This window comes from Anolis carolinensis, chromosome 3 (genome assembly GCF_035594765.1).
Source record: "Anolis carolinensis isolate JA03-04 chromosome 3, rAnoCar3.1.pri, whole genome shotgun sequence".
Classification (NCBI taxonomy): domain Eukaryota; kingdom Metazoa; phylum Chordata; class Lepidosauria; order Squamata; family Dactyloidae; genus Anolis; species Anolis carolinensis.
Genome location: NC_085843.1, coordinates 117,391,570 through 117,411,150, shown reverse-complemented (window position 1 = coordinate 117,411,150; position 19,581 = coordinate 117,391,570). Strand labels below are relative to the sequence as shown.

The 19,581-nt window shown below is 39.8% G+C and overlaps 1 protein-coding gene across 5 annotated transcripts in view; it reads right to left on the bottom strand.

The window, feature by feature from the left end:
* Nucleotides 1-9,240: 9,240 nt before the first annotated feature.
* The window catches only part of slc5a7 (solute carrier family 5 member 7), a 43,319-nt gene continuing 32,978 nt past the window's right edge, over nt 9,241-19,581 (bottom strand). For all 5 annotated transcript variants that reach the window (XM_003218763.4, XM_062975408.1, XM_062975409.1 and 2 more), the window contains one exon: nt 9,241-18,379. In XM_003218763.4, the coding sequence (XP_003218811.1) occupies nt 17,759-18,379 (621 nt within the window). In that variant the 3' untranslated portion in view covers nt 9,241-17,758. The remainder of the gene's footprint in view (nt 18,380-19,581) is intronic.

The following is a 19,581-nucleotide window of genomic DNA, read 5'->3' as shown; positions in this document are numbered from 1 at the left end:
GGAATCTTGCTCTTTCTTGTAGACTAAGATGTTATCACATTAGCATTTTAAAGTAGGGACTTCCACTTTCCTGCAGAATTCTAGGAAATGTATTTTAGGACAGGCCAGAGAGACCCTCGGCTTTGCTAACCTATATTTCCCACAATTCTGCAGGAAGCAACTACACAATATGAAAGTGGGATGCAAAGAGACCCCTTAAACCCTTCAAGGATTCATTATATATTGCCACACTGTATTCCTTTGGGATTGTACCCCTTTTGGAAGTGGACCATTAAATGGACTGACACTTCAAATTATCTAATGGCAGTTTATTGAATTTCCCACCATACAAAGAGCCAGTCAGCAAAGACATCCAACAGAGTCCTGAGCTACCCAGGATGCAGATTCTAGCCAGATAGTTTTTCAGCCGATCAGAAGCTGGTGTGGGTTTCTTGAATAGCTGTCAAGTGAAATAAAAATGCTCTGTATTTGCAGTTGTGGTATGTCAGTACTTTGGAGTGCTTTCTCCACTGACATCCTCTTTTGCCATTGAGAATAAATCTCTGGTATTGCTTTCTACTCCATCTGATTTGGCTTTCTGGATTAGTTAGACATGGTGGGTTTCTCAGCCTATGGTACTTGTGGTAGCTGAAATCACTCAACATCTGGATAAGGGTTGCTCAAGCTGCGCACACTAGCCCATAGACTAAAGGCTCAAATATAGCAAGATTTTTTTTACCCCTCCCTCCCTACGAGAAGAATAAGAGAATGGCATAAGCAGACCTTAGGGGTGGATTTATCAGAGTTAAATAAAACTCTAGCAAAGACAACGCAAAAAGAAAGAAAGAAGAGAAAATAAAAGTGGCTTTCCTATGGGATTATGCTCCGTTTTATGCATAATTCTTCTAATTTCATGCATCAGGTTAGACACATACTAAAGAAATAATAATAAAATATCCCCTTGAGATGAATGCTTTTCAACGAACATATCAAAATTAATTTAATACACCTCTGAATAAATAACAACTATGTTTATTCAGTTCGAGGAAATGAAGGAATACCAATATTTTGACAGCATTACTTAAAGGTCTGTAAACTCAGTGACATTTGGGACCTTGAGAAAACAAACACATGCATAACAAATATACAGCAGAATATGGGCAACAATCTTTTGTGTGATATATTGCTGCTCAATAAAGGAGTGCCTTGGTAGCAATACTTTCCTGCTTGCTTGAGTTTCAATCTCTGCTAAAAACCACATAACACAATTTTATTTCTGTGCTCATGGGATTACTATTTTGGTCTTTTAATGCATGTTCCATTGTGTAGCCACCATCACAAAGTAAGCTTAGTTGAGTCTTGAAGGTTATCCTTGAAGAGAAAGGCAATTGCATGATGCCTTTGTCATTTGCTTGTCTGTCCTTAGGCTGGCTTTCTGCTTTTATAAATGATGAGCTTATTAAGGCCTCTGCTTCTTAGCAGCCCTGGGGGAAGACATTTGTCTGACTATTTGCCATCATGTATTTACAGGTTACAGCTGCAAGAAAGGGAATATCTCCTTTCTCAGGCTACTAAGATACCTTACATATTATAATGTACTATATTTGTGGTGGAGGTGCAGAACAGTTAACAAAATGCTACTAGAAATTAAATTCTTTGTCTTTGAAGAGAGATAATAGTTACATCTTTCTGAGTTAGCAATTAATTCACCTAAACCTTGTGATTTCTTTATCTACTTAAGACAATAGATAAACTTTAGTTTGTAAAACATTTTTTCCTGTGACACAGAACTTTTATCAGATTTGAGCCTCAGTGAACTACTGCCAATTTATGCATCTGATAAAGACATGCTTGTTTTGTATACTGTAAGCATTTTCCTTTAATGCACTCAACCAATTGGATATGGTAGTGATACCTTTTAAACAGGGTCTCCCAGCTTTTGGTGTTTCAGGTGTTTTTAAAATACAGCTCCCAGAATCCATATCCATTGGCTAAGATGGCAGAGTTTATGGAAGCTGAAATTCAAAACATCTGAACACAAAAGAATCACTTATAACACACACACAGAAATGTATTTTTCTGAAAGCATAATTCCATGATATTCCACAATCACTGAATGGCACTCAGTCACCTCTGAGAAAGGGCAAGAAGGTGATGTAGAAACAGGAACCCATCTACACTACATGATTATAGTGTTATGATTTCATTTTAATAGCCATAGCTACAGTCATTGGAATCGTGAAGCTTGCAATTTGAACTCTCTCTCTGGCAGATAATTCCAAGTACTCCTCTTTTAATAACAATTCTTGTGTTTCCATAGGATGTTGCCATGGTGATTAAAGTGGAACCATAGCAATGGGATTCTGGCCTGCATCAATAGGGGAAGAATAGCGTCTAGATCCAGGGAAGTCATGCTCCCCCTCTATTCTGCCTTGGTCAGACCACACCTGGAATACTGTGTCCAATTTTGGGCACCACAGTTGAAGGGAGATGTTGACAAGCTGGAAAGTGTCCAGAGGAGGGCGACTAAAAAGATTAAGGGTCTGGAGAACAAGCCCTATGAGGGGCGGCTTAAAGAGCTGGGCATGTTTAGCCTGCAGAAGAGAAGGCTGAGAGGAGACATGATAGTCATGTACAAATACGTGAAGGGAAGTCATAGGGAGGAGGGAGCAAGATTGTTTTCTGCTGCCCTGCAGACTAGGACACGGAACAATGGCTTCAAACTACAGGAAAGGAGATTCCACCTGAACATCAGGAAGAACTTCCTCACTGTGAGGGCTGTTCGACAGTGGAACTCTCTCTCCCGGGGCCGTGGTGGAGGCTCCTTCTTTGGAGGCTTTTAAGCAGAGGCTGGATGGCCATCTGTCGGGGGTGCTTTGAATGCGATTTCCTGCTTCTTAGCAGGGGGTTGGACTGGATGGCCCATGTGGTCTCTTCCAACTCTACTATTCTATGATTCTATGATTCTATGATTCACTATAATTATTTAGTGATTTTCTAGGCAGTGAGTAAAGGCAGTCACATAAGAAGCTGTGGTCCTTGACTTAGTATATCTACAGAACAGCTCAGAGTACAAGAACAGCTTCAAAGTTGCCTTCAGTTTTACAACCTCATCAGACGGAGCTGTTTTTGGTGGTAATGCCAGTTCCTCAGCAGTTTTGCAATGGAGACCACTGGCTCCCATATTATGACGTAGAACTACTTCTGGCAGGGCTCTGTTGCAAAACTGCAGAGGAACTGGCATTTGCTGCTGTGGCAACAACATGGGAGGCTTCTTGTGCTGTATTGGATCAACAGAGGGAAGCCGGGTGGTGGATGCTTGCTCCTTGTAGGATGAGGTGGGGAAAAGCTGGCTAATATAGGGTTTGTGCTGACGGGTTTTCCTCACCCCCACCAGGCACCACCAGAATGGTCACGATCCATTCGATTTCGGTGGTAAGTCGGATGAGGTCATTCGTCTCAATTTCTAAGGTTGTACATCATTATTGGGGGCCCCAGTGGCACTGCGGGTGAAACTGCTGAACTGCTGAACTTGCTGACCAAAAGATTGGCAGTTCTGATCTGGGGAGCAGGGTGAGTTCCTGCTGTTAGCCCCAGCTCCTGCCAACCTAGCAGTTCGAAAACATGCAAATGTGAGTAGATCAATAGGTACTGTTCCGGCGGAAAGGTAATGGCACTCCATGCAGTCATGCCAGCCACATGACCTTGGAGGTGTCTACGGACAACACTGGCTCTTGACCCCACCTCAGGTATCCTAGATCCAAAATGTGGCTGAACATAGCTTCTGTAGAGATGATACAGGAATCTGGCTTCACTTCCAGATTCACAATGGTGAGATTTGAAGTTTGGCTGTCATCTCACGCCTTGAAGCTCTATATTTCTAAGCTTCTAATCCATTCAGTCAAATAGTTTCTCTTACCCATCACTAATGCCCCATGTTCTCAGGCATTTGGAACTGTTACAGTGAGCTTCTGCCTGTCTTCTCGTACCAGGTGCCTCGTGGAAGGAATCTAGCTATGAAGGGTCTGATCATTCTCACTGTCAAATGGCACTGCTGGATTCATGCTAGCAGCACCCTCGTATAAGACTCACACGTCCCATTATCAGTGCCTAGAGTGATATAGTCTTCTTTAATTAAAGTCATATAACCTTTAGTTAATCTATTTATATTGTAGTCACTCACAAAAATGACATGCTGTGATTTACAGAGTGCAAGAAAATTGGCAAATAGAAAACAAGTAAGGACATTTATTGAGTAACACTTTATACTTAGCTTCAGATACAGAATAATTTCAGTTTTGAAAACACGCACCTCTTCTCTAGCATTCAGCATAGTAAGCATTGATACAGAGGCAAAAAGGACAGGATGTTATGTTTAAAATAAATGTGTTCGGACACTTTTGTGGCATCCATAAAAAAGATTTCATTGGAATTCTAGTGTCTTTTCAAATAATTTTTATTGCTTAAAATGCACCATAGAATAGTTGTGTGAACACACAAAGGAAGGGAAAGGAAAGGAGAGAGAAAAGTAAGAATACAATAGAATTTTAATAAAATAAGTAATTTGAAATGTCATATCCCACACATACCCTGCATCCCCAGCTTTATGAATTACTAGCTTGGGTACCTGGCAATGCCCATGTTATTTTAAAGGGGCACTGTTTGTTTTTGGATGTTAGGTAATATCAGTTTGATCATATGTTACATTATTTCCTAGGAAAAAACCTCAATCTTTCCTGTTGTTTTTAATGAATTCTCCCAATAAAAATGCATAAGGATGTAGGTGATTTACAATTCCCAAAAATCTTGAGTCAATCATCCCCAAAGCCTGCAAGTATGCAAAGTTGCCTGTGTTGGGTCTGTGTGCCAAGTTTGGTCCATATCTGGCATCAGCTGGGTTCATTGCTCTCTGGGTAAGGTGAATTTCAACTCATATGTGAAGGACAATCACCCCCAAACTCCACCTGTATGCACAGTTGTCCATATTAGATCTGTGTGCCATGTTTGGTCGAGATCTGACATCGACTGGGTTCAGTGCTTTCTGGACAAGGGTGAACTACAACTCCCAGATTCCCAGGGCAATCTGGGAATCTTCGTTCACCCTGAAACTCTGCCAGCATTCACAGTTGGCCATGTTGGGTCTGTGTGCCAAGTTTCGTTCAGATTCGTCACTTGCTGGGTTCAGTATTCTCTGAACACAGGTGAACTATAACTCTAATGCCAAGGTCAATCATCCCAAAGTCCACCAGTATGCAAAGTTGGCAGCATTGGGTCTGTGTGCCAAGTTTGGTCCAGATCCGTCATTGGGGGTGCAGAGGCCTCACGGAATACAGGTGAACTATAATTCCTAGAATTAAAGGTCAGTCATCCCCAAAGTCCACCAGTATTCCCAGTTGGCCATGTTGAATTTGTATTCCAAGTTTGGTCCAGATCTGTCATCAGGTGGGTTCAGTGTTCTCTGAACAAGGGTGAACTATAACTCCTGGATGTCAAGGTCAATCACCCCCAAACCTCGCTAGTATGCAAAGTTGGCTTGTTGGGTCTGTGTGACAAGTCAGTTCCAGGTTCATCATTGGTGAGGTTCAGAGGGCTCTTAGATTGCAGGTGAACTGTACATCCCAGTCCCTACAAATAAATCAAGGACAATTCCCCCCCAACTTGGTCCTGGAAATTCTGTGTGTCAAATGTGCTCCAGGACCATTGTTGGTGGGGGGTCACAGTGCTGTATCTTGTTGCAGTGTGAACTACAACTTCCATCCTGTTGAGTCAGTCCCCCAAGCCCCTGTTCAGTTGCTGATCAATTCCTCTGTTTGCTGTGTGCCATAGGAAAGGGTAGGAAAGAGTTAAGGGAGAGGCAGTGGGCGGGGTCATGCAAATAGAGAAAGGAACCCTGGGATGTGGTTCATTGTAACCTGCAATGTCCTTGGAGGGAGTGACTTGGTGGCTCCTCAGCACTGGAAACTATAGCTTGTTTGTGGAAGCCACAGTCTGTCTGTGTAACTAGACACCTCCGCCCCATACACACATACACATTTTTCACTTTTATTATGTGTAGAGATGAGAGAAATGGAGACTGCTCATTAGTTTGGAATTTCTATCATGAAAATTCTGGAGTCATAACTGATAATGCCAAAGTTCATTTAAGGTTTGTTTAATTTAGGTCAGTTACCATGATATGATATACTTTGGGATCCTTCCTCTCTTCTTTCTGTTCAAGCTCCCAACCTTTCTTTCGCTTTGTACAATACAGAGCTAGATGGCCATCAGATCTGTTAACCCCTTCTCCTTTCTCTTTATTCTCATACCACACAACATTCAGTGGAGGAAACAGAAACTGAGACATTTTTAAAGCAGCTGAAAAGGCGATAGGACAGAGGATTACTCAGTACTGCTTTTGCCAAATTGGGACAGTTGGAGAAAGAAATTTATTTGCTAGGAAATTATCTTCATGTCCACTGCCTCTCTGTTTGTAGAGACATGAAAGGGAAAGAAGGAGAACGAAAACTGGTCTGCCTTCACTTTTATCACTCGAGGAGGCCTCCTGCCTTAAAACATGTTAAATTAATTCTATTTCAAAATGTTGGTACATGGAAAGGAACCTGGTAGTACCCAGCAAGGGCAAAATTTGTCAGCACACCACCAGAGTGCATGATCAAGAATAATGTATTTCTAAATAGACTTTAATTTTTCAGAATTAAATTACACTTTGTGCCTACCTCTGCTAATTGGATACCTGCTATTTATCACTTTACCATCACTGGGATTCATCAAGCATTCACTTTTAGAGGTTTATCTTCATTACTTCACTCAGAAAAGGAAGCACTCGCCACACTCTTAATATTGCAGGCTGGATGTCAGCTGTCAGGTCTTCCATACTAACTTGGTGTTCTCCCTCCTCCCCTTTTAAAAATGATTTTATGACATCTTCTGTCATAATGCAAGTGGCAGGTTCATTACTCTCTGTCTGAGCTGCTCTTTCAATTTACATTGCGTTTGCATTGTAGGGCATGTAATAAAGCAATCTTATGAAATATGGTAGACAGAGCTACAGCCTATCTTACTTTGAATTTGGTGCACCATGGGCTTGTTTTACAGAAAGAGCAAGAAGGAATATTCAATATGTGATGATGGTTAAAGTACAGAATTTTGGTTATGGGGAACCAGAGCTTGGAAACTGTTATTTTTGGGTTTGGCTCCCAGAATTCTTCTACTACCATCATACTGTTTGGGGTCTTTCTCAAGCTCTGGTTTGTTGTGAACAACTTGGTATTGGTTTCCTTATTTATGCTGGTCATCATCTTGTGTTAGGCTTCATAAGTTTCTATCTTCAAAGTACATAGCAGCTGAGAGCTGGAGTAAATTAGCCAAAGCTGTGCTTCTTTCTCCCTCTATTATTTCAAATTAACATGGAGAACAAAATGAAAATACATCGCCAGACCCTTTACCACCTGCTACCTATTGCTTCCGACATATTTGGCAGCTGTTAGAGAGGCGATGTCTTCTACAATTAGTAAGTAGTGGAAACAGGAATATATTGATTAGTTCAGACAAAAATAAGATATTAAGTGGGGTTAATCTAAGGTTATCGCATGCTTCAGAGGTAACCTCTTGAGTCTCAAGACCAAACCTCTTGTTTCTGCATTGCTGACTGTGTCATTAAAGGCCCATCAATACAAACAACTCTATTTTCTGAGTTAAGGAGTCTTCCTTGATGACTTGCCCAAACTTCTGTGTTTCCAGTGCTAGGAACTAAGGACAAGATCAGATTTGATTTCTACAACAAATTGGATTGTAGCCACTTTATCACACTCACTGTCAACTTCACACATTTTTGTGTCATTTCCAAGTTTGTTCTGTATCCCCCACCTCCAACCCCAATGCCCTTTCTTTAATTATTAATGCCACACCCCGTATTTCAGCAGAAACACATTAACACATTAAAATAGGTGCTTCTGAGCAATGTCATTGTGCAATTGTTGCAGAAGCTTTCCACCAACTAGGGAGATTAGTTGTAGTGGTGTTTCAGCTGCTAGGCCTTTGCCTATGTCTGGACTGAAACTAGATGTTAGGTGAAAATCACCCCCAAATCCTGAGTCACTTGAAATCCTCTTGAATTCATGCAAATGCTCAACCCAACTCCAGAAACACCCTCAGAAACCCAATTCCACTCAAATACCATATTTTTCATTCAATTTCTTGTTCAAGATACCAACTAAAATATCACTATGTCATTTTGTGTTGGCATTTTGAAGGCCAAATGAAGAGACAAAGAAGGTACAAGTTGAGTATCCCTTATCTGAGATATTTAGGACCTTCAAAAGTATTTCAGAATTCCTGTATTTGCATGTACATGCATAATGGGATATTGTAGAGATGACTAAACATGATTTTTATTTATGTTTCATATATACCTTATATATACAGCCTGAAAGTAATTGTATATAATATTGTTAATAATGTTGTACATGAGATAAAATTTTAGTACACTGAACCAGCAGAACGCAACTGTGTCACTATATCAACCATCTACATCAGTGGTTCCCAAACTTATTTGGCCTGCTGCCCCCTGTCCTAAAAAAAATATTACTCAGCGCCCCCTGGAAATTATTTTTTTAAAATTTTAACAGCAATTAAACAGAAAGATATATGTATTAATGCATATGGCAAATGCACCTGTAGCCATCACTGCCCCCCTGGATCACTGCAGCGCCCACCAGGGGGTGATAGCGCCCACTTTGGGAATCAATGATCTACATGGATGATTTTGGAATTCTATATATAGGATACTCAACATGTGTTTTGGTTCATTCAGGGAAGGAGGGTGCAATTTTGGAGAAGTTAAGGGGTGAGAAATTGGTCCTTGCCCCCTCCCCAATTGACCAGGGTTTGTGCTAGGCTTCATTGCATTTTTAAAAAATTGAAAATAAAAAAGAGACTTTTTTGTGGAGATTGTATTAGGGAAAGTAAAGGAGAAAAGGGAACAGGGACAGTAAGTAAAGGCAATCAAATTATTTTGCTGTCCCCTTGACTTTGCTATCTCTGCCCACTCTTTAACTGTTGGGGAAAAATAATGGTTTGGACAGGAAAATGGGAAGAAGAGGAAAAATGTCAAAAAACACCATTTGTGTGTGACAAATAAGCACATATTGCAAGTCTGGAGGAGCCTTGTGTTTTTTTCTTTAAAACTCTGCAAATATTTTACAAGTAGAATTGTTCCTTTTCATAGTATCTTCTGTTAAATGTCACAGACCACACACACTATTTAATAATAAAATAAATGTATATTTTTAATAGCTGGACAAAAACGAAGCCAAAAGTGGACATTTAACCTTTTTTCCTGAATTTCTTGGGCACCATTTAATACATTACACATGCAGAGAGAACATGTATACATCAACAGTAGGATTCTTATTTGGCTTGGATCATTTGTTAAATAGACTTTGACACAGACAAAAATATATATCTTTTAATAAATAATAGCCACACGACTACCCTGTTTAAATAGTAGACGTATAAGATACATTGACGAATTGCACATTTTATTTGATCAACTCAGTTTGGAGAGTTAGATAAACAATTAACTGCATTCTTCCTAAGCTTAAGATATCTGATATATATTTGAAGTATTGAATGGTCCCACACTATGAAAATAAAAGCCTAAAAACTGACTGTGGTGGTATTTGATTAACTTTTGTAAAGTTTACATTCATTTAGTCTTTCACAATGTTCATAATATATCTACATCATCATGTATACACAAAATAATATTTTATCGCTTACTTGGATTAAAGTCTCTGATGTGCTGCTTATGTAACTGCTTGATATCCCGATCCTACCACTTCCTCTTGAATTGCTGGTCTTGCCTAAGACATCTTCCTGCCCAGGAAAATGTAGGAAATGGTGCGTTGTTTCCACTAAATCGAGGCGCAGATTGTATCCATATGTAGCCAACATATCTGGGATCCTACAGAGGAAAATCCTAAAGTACTCTTCCCCACAACAATACTAGTACCAAAGAAGAAATAAAACAAAACACTGAATTATAGAATGACTTGCAAGGATGGTATTCCGAATCAGCTGCTTGAGATGGCTGCTCACTCTGGCCCTGTTGCAGAGCTATCATCACCTTGTAGCTATTCTTCATGTGTAACTCTGCCACTGCTAATAGCAATGGTGGGACCATGCTTTGGGTTTGATGGTTGGCTATATGAGTGGCTCCTCATCATTTCAACCCTGAAAAGGTCTACTGACTGAACCTTACTTTGTTCTTGCACTGAAGAAATCTACCGTATCAGTGTACTGGATCAATGGAATCATCACCAAGCCCTCTGTTCTGCTCACAAAAGCCAGCTAGATTAGTTCTATATCCACACAGGTGATGTGACAGTATTTCCCACCTTGTGGAGGGTAGCAGGTTAGGGCATAGAATACTGGTTGCTTGGAGGAGAATGGCTTAATGACTGGTGCCACTATACCCACTTGGCATCTGCAACTAGAACTAATGACTTCACTCCAACAGACTAACAATTAAATACATTAGGGGCTTCATCACAAAGGCCAGACAAAGTGTCCCGCTTCATCTGGTATTGCAGCAAAAGGAGAGGGGTAGCAGGGCACAGCTCCCTCTCGACAATGCTTTTCCCATCACACGGGAGGAGCGTTGCCCTCCTGAAGAGGATCCGTGCTGGTCCCATTGGAGCCAGCACAATATGGGAAGCCTTCCGTGTTGTGGGGAGATTCTCGAATGATGCTTTTAACCCGGTTGGGGGCAGGGCCTCCACTGAAAGTCGCCTGATGCCATGTGATAGCCAGCATGGGTCTCCATCCATGGGGTGAAAGCATCCTAGGATGCTAAATTCCTCCATCTGGAGGGCATCTGCTTGGGAAAGACTGCTATAGTGCACCTTATGTACTTTTGCAATCATTTTAAGAGCTGCAAATGTAATGAAATGAGGGAATGGCCACCCATTTTTTGGAATCTTTCATGATAAATATACAAAATACATTGAAAAATTCTGCCTTCTTCCTATGTTGTTCAACTCATTTAAATAATAAATTATGCTCAAAGATGTTAAAGCAGTTCAACTTCCAACTGTTGAGATATTCTCTCAACAAGTAGACATTTCTAAATCACAGTAAACTTCTGCAAATCTGTTGCACGTTTTGTCTGCAAAGCAATAAAAGAAATGTTTAAAAGTGCAAAACACGAATTTAATAAAAATGCATATTATTACTTGCAGTTTTACCCTTGCTTGTAGAAAAGCACATTTGCAATCATTGTTCTTAGTTCTTCTCTCAAGAAAGAAAAGTTGTTACTTTCTCACTGCACTTGGATGTCAAGGAACTTTCCTGTTCCTTCTTCTTTTTTTCTTTTTTTTTAAAAAAAGCACATTGTTTGGGATATTCTTTTTTATCTCATGTGTGTACCTGCCTCTCTCCACAACTTGGAGTGAACTACATAATAATGTCGGCTCTGTTCTATGGGAATTGTGAAATGAGAAGGGGAATGATTTGCCTAGATGACTTATGGGGATGTAAACAAAACATCTGAAGTTAAGATGATCTGTTAGTAGTTTTCAACCTGTGGTTCTCCAGGTGCTTTGGCTTACAACTCCCACTAATCCCAGCCAGTTTGCCAGCTGTTAGTATTTCTGGGAGTTGAAGGCCAAAACAGATCCACAGGTTGAGAACCACAGATCTATGTGTTTGGGATGATGCTTATTTACTTTGAATGAGTTATGTCCAGTTTTTACAGTGTTTGAGACATGGTAGAAACCTCGATGTCAAATATAAATGTTTATAGGTGATAATGACAAAGGACTGGATATATTTGCCTTAAAATAGTCATGCTATTTGTTTTTTCAAGGTGGAAGGTCTAATTTATTAAAAAGAAATTAAACTTAAAGACAAGGAGGGATAAATGCTGTAAGGTAAAAGATATATAGGAGATAGATTTAATGTAATATATATATATTTAATGCATAAATTTGGTGGACATTGAGGTTAGAGATACAATACGTAGACATGGTACGTTTTGTAAGGTGATATGTTAGAAAAAAGATGGAAAATCTGCCTTATTATAAAAAAGCAAGATTTTTTTGGCGAGATTGAAAAATCTTGATTATTTTGTCTTTTTTTTTATGAGAAAGAGAACAATACACTAGGAAGATTGGGGCCAGTTCACATATCTCCTCAAATAGACAGCCAGTCAGCCAACCAGATTTGGTTAAACTCTTATGAGTTCAAAGGAGGGAAGAGCAATTCCTATGACCAGAGAATGTAACTGCTGCAAGCAAGGCTTTGAGACTGTTCTGGTTTAGAGTAGATCTTAGAAAGTTACTTTTTTAGACTACGGTTTTCAGCATCTGTCCGTTAGCTTACTCATCGGTCTTGCTGACTGGGGATTATGGGTGCTGTAATTAAAAATTACTTCTCCTCAGCTTTGGTTCCTGGCCAGTACTCTTGGATCAGTAGATTAAATGATGTTTCAGTGTATTTCTTCTCTGCCTCATCTATAGATTTTAAAAAGGGGACAGGATTGGGATCACTGCCATTGTTCAGAAAGACCTCCCTGGTTATCAAATAATTTCACTGTTGTGGGGAAAAGATAATAACAATGTTATCAATGATTTTCTAATGTGGGACCAACAGTTGCAGCGACAGCAGCAGTAGAAATATGTCTCAGCAATCAGACTTGCAAATCAAGTCTTCCAATCATCTTCCGATTTTGCCTTCTTAATTACCAATCACAAAACAAAGTATGTTTAATGCAGGTGTTGGAAAACATGTGCCACAACAAACAAAGATACCTTTCACCACTTGAGAACCACATTCCCCTAAAACTGTATCTAGAATGTAACTTTAAGAGTAAAATCAAAGCAATTATCACAAGCATTTGGCACAGTTTGGCTGTTCTAGGTGTTTGTGCATTGGTAATTACTTTCCATATCAAAATGCCAATCATACTGTTTAGCGATGGTTCAATCCATCCATTTGTTTCAATTGACTTTTCACTTCCCCATGTGCATATTTGTATTTGGTTGTTATCTACATTAGTTGGCAAGCATAGCCAGATTCATCCCCTAAAACTCAGCTGCTTGCATTTCCTTAATATGTTAATATTTGTCTGCAATTTCCCAAGTGTGTTCAATGTTATGAATACAATTTTCCTTATATATTTTTGTCTGTATTTTATGAGAAATAATACTTATGAGTAACCTTTTCTTTAATATAAACATTCTATGTGCATTTATATACAATAAGTGAAAATGCAAGATTCTAATAAACATGGATTTTGACCTATGTGAGCCTTCTGATTCATTTATATATTCATAGTTCTGTATTTGGAAAATTCATACCAAGCACTCTCCTTAATTAAACCCAGATGCTGAAGAGAAAGTATGACTTGAATCACAGATTCTTACCACTTTGTGAATAGACATATTGCTAGTTTCATGAATTTCTGCACACACTCAATAGTTGGTGCAGAGTTTGGTTCAGAGTACAGCAAAACCACCTCTATCCAAATGCTGACTATCTCAGGGCTGAAAGACATATACAAACATGAGGATAATTGGATGAATGCACAAATGACAGCAATTTACCAGGACTCATACTGACACTGGCTACACAGGGTTACACGAAAGGCACACGCTGAATCCACACACAGCTAGGAATATATACAAAGCCATAGTTTGGAAAATAGATTCCTGCTGTGCTTTTTAATCAAGCATTTGACTAATTAGTAATACAGCACATTGAAAAAGATGAGGAAAAGTCCTGGATGAAATATTTCAGATGGAAAGTGCAGTTATTACAAATCTGAATAATTTTTGCATCAAATATACCCAGTATACATGTCAGACTAGAATGGCAGGAATATGATTTTAAGGTAGTCTTTTCTGCGAAATCCAAGTTTGTATTTGTAGGATACCATTTGTGTTGGAAATGGGAAACATCCAAACGTATGACAAGTGAGCGAAGCTCCACCCCACCCCAAATTTGGAAATGCTATAATGATGTGATGAAATCATGAAACTTTGGAAGCACGATGCCCCGGGTTGCAGAGCATCATCCCTTCACTGTTGAGCTATGGTTCACTTCAGCATGAGATTATATCCATTCTTCTTAGAAGCAATGGCTGACATTCTATATTATAGTTACGGATTTGTAACCTAGAGTTACATATCCATAACTGCTCTATATTCAATAGCACTATGTAGTCATGATTGCGGTACTAATGCCATGATTATAAATGCCCTACCAAATCTACTTTACCAGGCATTAAATGAACCAAGAGTCTGAGATCTATTCAGTTGGTGATTGAAGTGCAGGAGGAGGATGCCCTCCTCCTGCAGCAATCAGAAGCTGGACTCCTTCTGCAATGTCAAACCCTCATTTCCTTTCGGTAGTGTTATGGAAACATAATTTCCCTGTATCCCATCACCAACAGAATGTACCCCCCTCTCTTGGTGATGAAAAAGGCGTGTATGTGTCAGACTGCAGATATAACTAAGTAGTCAATGTAGATATGGGCCATTGCTCCTAGCTCTGAACTTCTCAACCATTGTATCATTGAAAATTCATTGTATCATTACAAAAAGAACCCTCAGAAGTTTTCCTGGGGGTCCTATCACATTGCACTGTTTAGCGACCTCATTACACAGGCTGATTTGCCCATCGTACACTGCTTGTTATCCACTTACTGCATGGAGCCCATTAGACGATGCACAGGGCCTTCCGACCAGGCTCTATGCCGAAAGAGGAGAGGAAGCAGTGCTTCCCGCCTCCGTAGCAACATGGGAGCCTTCTCATGTTGCCTTACCAGCAATGGGGGGAAGCCGGGCAGTAGCGCTTCCTCTCATGTGATGAGGGGAAAGCAAGTCGCACCATGCAAGGCATGGGGCATGGCTTTCCCCTTACCCTGCCGGGAGCCCATGGATTTGCCACAATGCAGGGTGAATCCTGAGCCTTTGTGATATGTAATATGGCAACACTCTGGGATTTGCAGTTTAGAAAGGGACGTTTACAATTATTGGCTGGAGAGAGTTTGGGCCTCAGAATTCCACAGAACATTGCCATGGCAGTTACATGAGAAAAACATAATCCTCATTTCCAAGTAGAAAAATTTTACCTTTGTAAAAACAGAGGAGGTAAGTAACAACAGACAAGGTTTACTGTTTTTAGCTGGAAATGGCAATTTGGAGCCTCCTCTAGGACATCATGAGTGTTGTAGTCTTCCCTGCTTTGCACTTTTAAATTCCTTCCTCTCAAATGGAAAATACAATACTACGAGGACTATAGCATTTCTCTCTCCCCCCAATCCAGTCCACCCCACAAAGAAAATTAAAGAAACAGGTTCAAGGGTTCAAGAACAGCCTTGAACCCTAGGACACAATTTTTTCTAGTGAACCAATCTCTGATAACAGTTATTCATGCCTCATTTGCAAAAGTAATTTTTTCACTGCTTGGGAGTGGCAAAAATAACAATAATGCTTAGCAGGAAAGAGTAAGTGAGGTCTAAGAGGGAGAATTGAATAGTTTAAGTGACCAATAGTGCCCTCATTTCTTGTACATCTGTCTGTGGTTGAGGAGATAGGGATAGACCAATAGGATAATTTTGGATAATTTTAGCATAAGTAACAAGTAAAGCCCACTGCAGCCTAGACCTAAACTCAGTCAACTGAGGTTTTTCAGACATAGACGATCCCATTCCAAATGCCGAAGTATGGTGCATCTCCATGTTTAACTTCAACTTTCGGCATGTTCCTAGTCTGAAATTGCACAACCCCACAACAGATGGACCATATAGGATTTAAGGATTTACTGCTTTGTTTTCTTTAGATTTCAAATAGAAGTTCACAGTTTGTGGAGGGACATTACAGGTGTCTGAACACCAGGAACCAAGGCGATTCCTTAGTTTTCTTCTTCTTCAAACAATCTCTGTCCCTTTTAGTGGCTAGGTTGGGCTATGGAAAGAAAGCTGGTACAAATTCTTGGGGCCCAATGAGACTGAGACCAAAGTACAAAGTGCTTTAGGGCAGTGCAGACCCAAGTAACACATTTTAGGATTTAGTGTAAATAGGTACAGTGGGATCCAGCTACATTCACAAGTGACTGATCCCCCAGACCACTTCATATGCAACAAAATTTTATTTAAATTAATACCAAATGCTGCGGGGATCCATCTGTTGTGAGGGCAGCTGATGCTTTTTCTTCCTATCAGCTTCTCATGCCCAGATGAACGACATAATAAGATGTGAGGCAAACCTGTATAAAGCCTCTCTCAAATCTCTCATCAGTTCTCGGATATTGTAAGGTCTCTGATCTCTCAAAAGCCCAGAATTGTCATGAGAGATAATTCTCTCATAAGTCTAGAGGTTGGCTTTTTTTAAGGTCTGCCCCAAATGTTCTAACCATATTTGAGCTGGCTTGTATTGGCACCTGAAAAGACTCTGGCAACCTTAAATGGGAAAGGGCTTGATTTTTTTTCTTCTGGTCCCCAAATCTGCTTTTGATGGCCCCAAGGGTGGTCACAGATGCTAATTTACTAGGGGACTGTCCATGCCCTCAGCTATTTCTCAGATGAAAAACAGAATACTAAACAACATCAGAGTGTAGTCAAGATGGCAAACATTAATGGAGAAGAACAAACATGTTAGGAGAAGATTTAGTTTTCTTTTGCCTTCTGAGAAGGCCAAGACCCCCTCTCCTCTCTCTCCTGCTGGATTAACATTATGCAAACTACTTTTGAACTTTGAATTTAGTTTTCAGCAACTAAGCTGAGGACAAAAAGGGATTGAGGAAGGAGGAGGATAACTAGGGCATTTTATCTATTATCCATCAGCATCTGAAGGATTGGCTGAGCATTGAACAGGTTATCTGGTCATAGCCTCCACTGCTATAGTGAGATGCCCATCTATTTAAATTGCAGGTTTCCCTCTATAGCCACAGAAAATATCCCCATCCACAAAAATTCCACAAAAGCAAAACCCGATTTTGCCCTTTTATATAAGGGACACAATTTTACCAAAGTGTTATAAATTATTGGTCTTGAACATCCACAGATACTGGTATCCATGAGGAGGTTCTGGAACTAATTCCTAGTGGATACTAAGAATCCATGGTTCAGTGAGTATTTCTAAATTATAGGCTGAGAGCCTACTTTGGGATTGTGAGATGTAATCTTCTGCATGTGGAGTTCCCCATTGTTTGTGCTAGGCACCCTTGTGTCAAATGGCAAAAACTGTGCAATCCCAATTTGCCACAGAATACATCAACATTGACCTGCACATCTGCATGCAAAAGGGTACCTGATACACAATTCTGAATCCAGACATTCTGCATTGCACAAAAAGATCCAACAACATCTGTAGGGAAACTCATTCATGCATAAGACACTAACAAGATTTTGGTAGAAGTAATTACTTTAAGTATGACAATTTTATGGAAGTCTTGCCCTTTTTGTCCTCTCTCTTCTGGCAATGTGTTTTTTGGAAAATGCAAAAGTGACCACCCTCTCATCTTCCCAATAAATAGTATTGTTTCCTCCAAATGCAAGAAGAGTGATATATTCTATCATTCTAGCCAACAGATTTTATAATATATGCAATGGTTTATTCTACAGAATATTTCTGCTCCTAGAATTTACTGTAGACTATCTTGTTTGCTCCCTCATCCATTTCCCCTTCAACTTAAATGCCTCTGATCTCCCTTTGTGGCATACCCTGTTGTATTGTGAGGGATATGGAAGCAGTACTTCTCTTCAGTTCGGTCGCTGTCACTTAATTTCTTTAATGGGTTCTTCTGGGCTCGAATCAATATCACTGAAGGCCTCTTTATTAGTGAAGGTGGAGCTCAGAGTCAAACTGTGTCGTGGGTTTACAGGTGTGAGCTCACTGAGAACAATATTGTCACTTTTCACAAGAGTTGTCTTGTCCATGTTCTCTTTGCTATACTTTGCAACCACAGCATCAAGGAAGTCTAACTTTGGCGGCAAAGTGCCACTTTCAAACAAGTATTTTGCTAGATAGGATACTCCAATGTTAGTGAAGAAGGAAGTAAGCATGGCTACTGTCTTAAAAGGGAATCTCTGAATGTATCGGTCCTCATCTTTATACCAACCAGGATAGAAAATCAAGGGTTTCAAGTGCAGATATGGTTCTCCTCCAGTAATTCGGAGTAGAAGGCCAAGCAAATATCCCATAATGGCACCATAAGTGTTGGTTCCTTTGATAAAGAGGACACACAGAAGCTGAGGAAAGATGACGATATACACAAGGTCAGAGCTGAGGTACCAGAGTCCATAAACAGATTGAGTTAGCAGAGCCATCATTGTTGCCATTGCGCCAAACATGAAAATGGTAATTCTCATGACCCAAACAAGTTCTTTGTCTGATGCCTGTAAGACATAGAAACAGTTTGTCAAAAAGGAAAGTGAATTACATGGATCCAAGTCTGATAAAAAAAACTAACATAAAACCTCACCAGAAATCTAAGAATTGGTGTCTTGTAATGAAACTGCCCTATTAAAATAGAGTTGGAAGATACCACAAAGGTGATCCCATACAAGCCTCTATAATACAGGAATAAATAATCAAAACACTCCTGACAAATAGCCATCCAGTCTTTTGAAAAACCTTCAAAGAAGGTGTCTCCATCACATTCTGAAGCAGTGTATTCCACTGTTGAACAGTTCTTGCCATCAAACAGTTCTTCCTAATGCTTAGGTGGAATCCCTTTCTCTGTAATTTGAATTCAATACAGTATAGTCTCACTTATCCAACGTAAATGGGCCGACAGTACGTTGGATAAGCGAATATGTTGGATAATAAGGAGAGATTAAGGAAAAGCCTATTGAACATCAAATTAGGTTATGATTTTACAAATTAAGCACCAAAACATCACGTTATACAACAAATTTGATAGAAAAAATTGTTCAATACGCAGTAATGTTATGTTGTAATTACTGTATTTACGAATTTAGCACCAAAATATCATGATATATTGAAAATATTGACTACAAAAATGCGTTGGATAATCCAGAACATTGGATAAGCGAGTGTTGGATAAGTGAGACTCTACTGTACTATGTGTCCTAGTCTCTGTAGCAGCAGAAAATAAGATGGACTCATTTTCAATGTGACATCTTTTCAAATATTAAAAATTGGTTATCATGTCATGTCTTAACCATCTTTTCTCCAGGCTAATGCATCCACCTTCTCAAGTCACTCCTTAAAAGGCTTGGATTCCAGACCTTTCACTATTTTGATCACCCTCCTCTGGACACATTTCAAGTCACTGCCATTTGGAAAGTACATTTTCTCCATCATCCAATGACCAAGAACCCTTAGAGATGAAGGATGGCCTTATCCTTTACAGCAGGGGTGGCAACTGCCAGGAGTCAGGGCTATTCTTAGTTTAGAAAACTTTGGCCTGAATTCTGTTGCTGTTCCTACCTAAACTAGACCAACTGAATCAATGAGATACATTGACTTTCCATTCAACAATGTGTTGATAGATCTAATGTAGTTGGGACTGGAGCAGTTGCAGGGGTCTTGCAACAGATCTGGGGGCTGCATGTAACCCGTTTTCCCACTCATA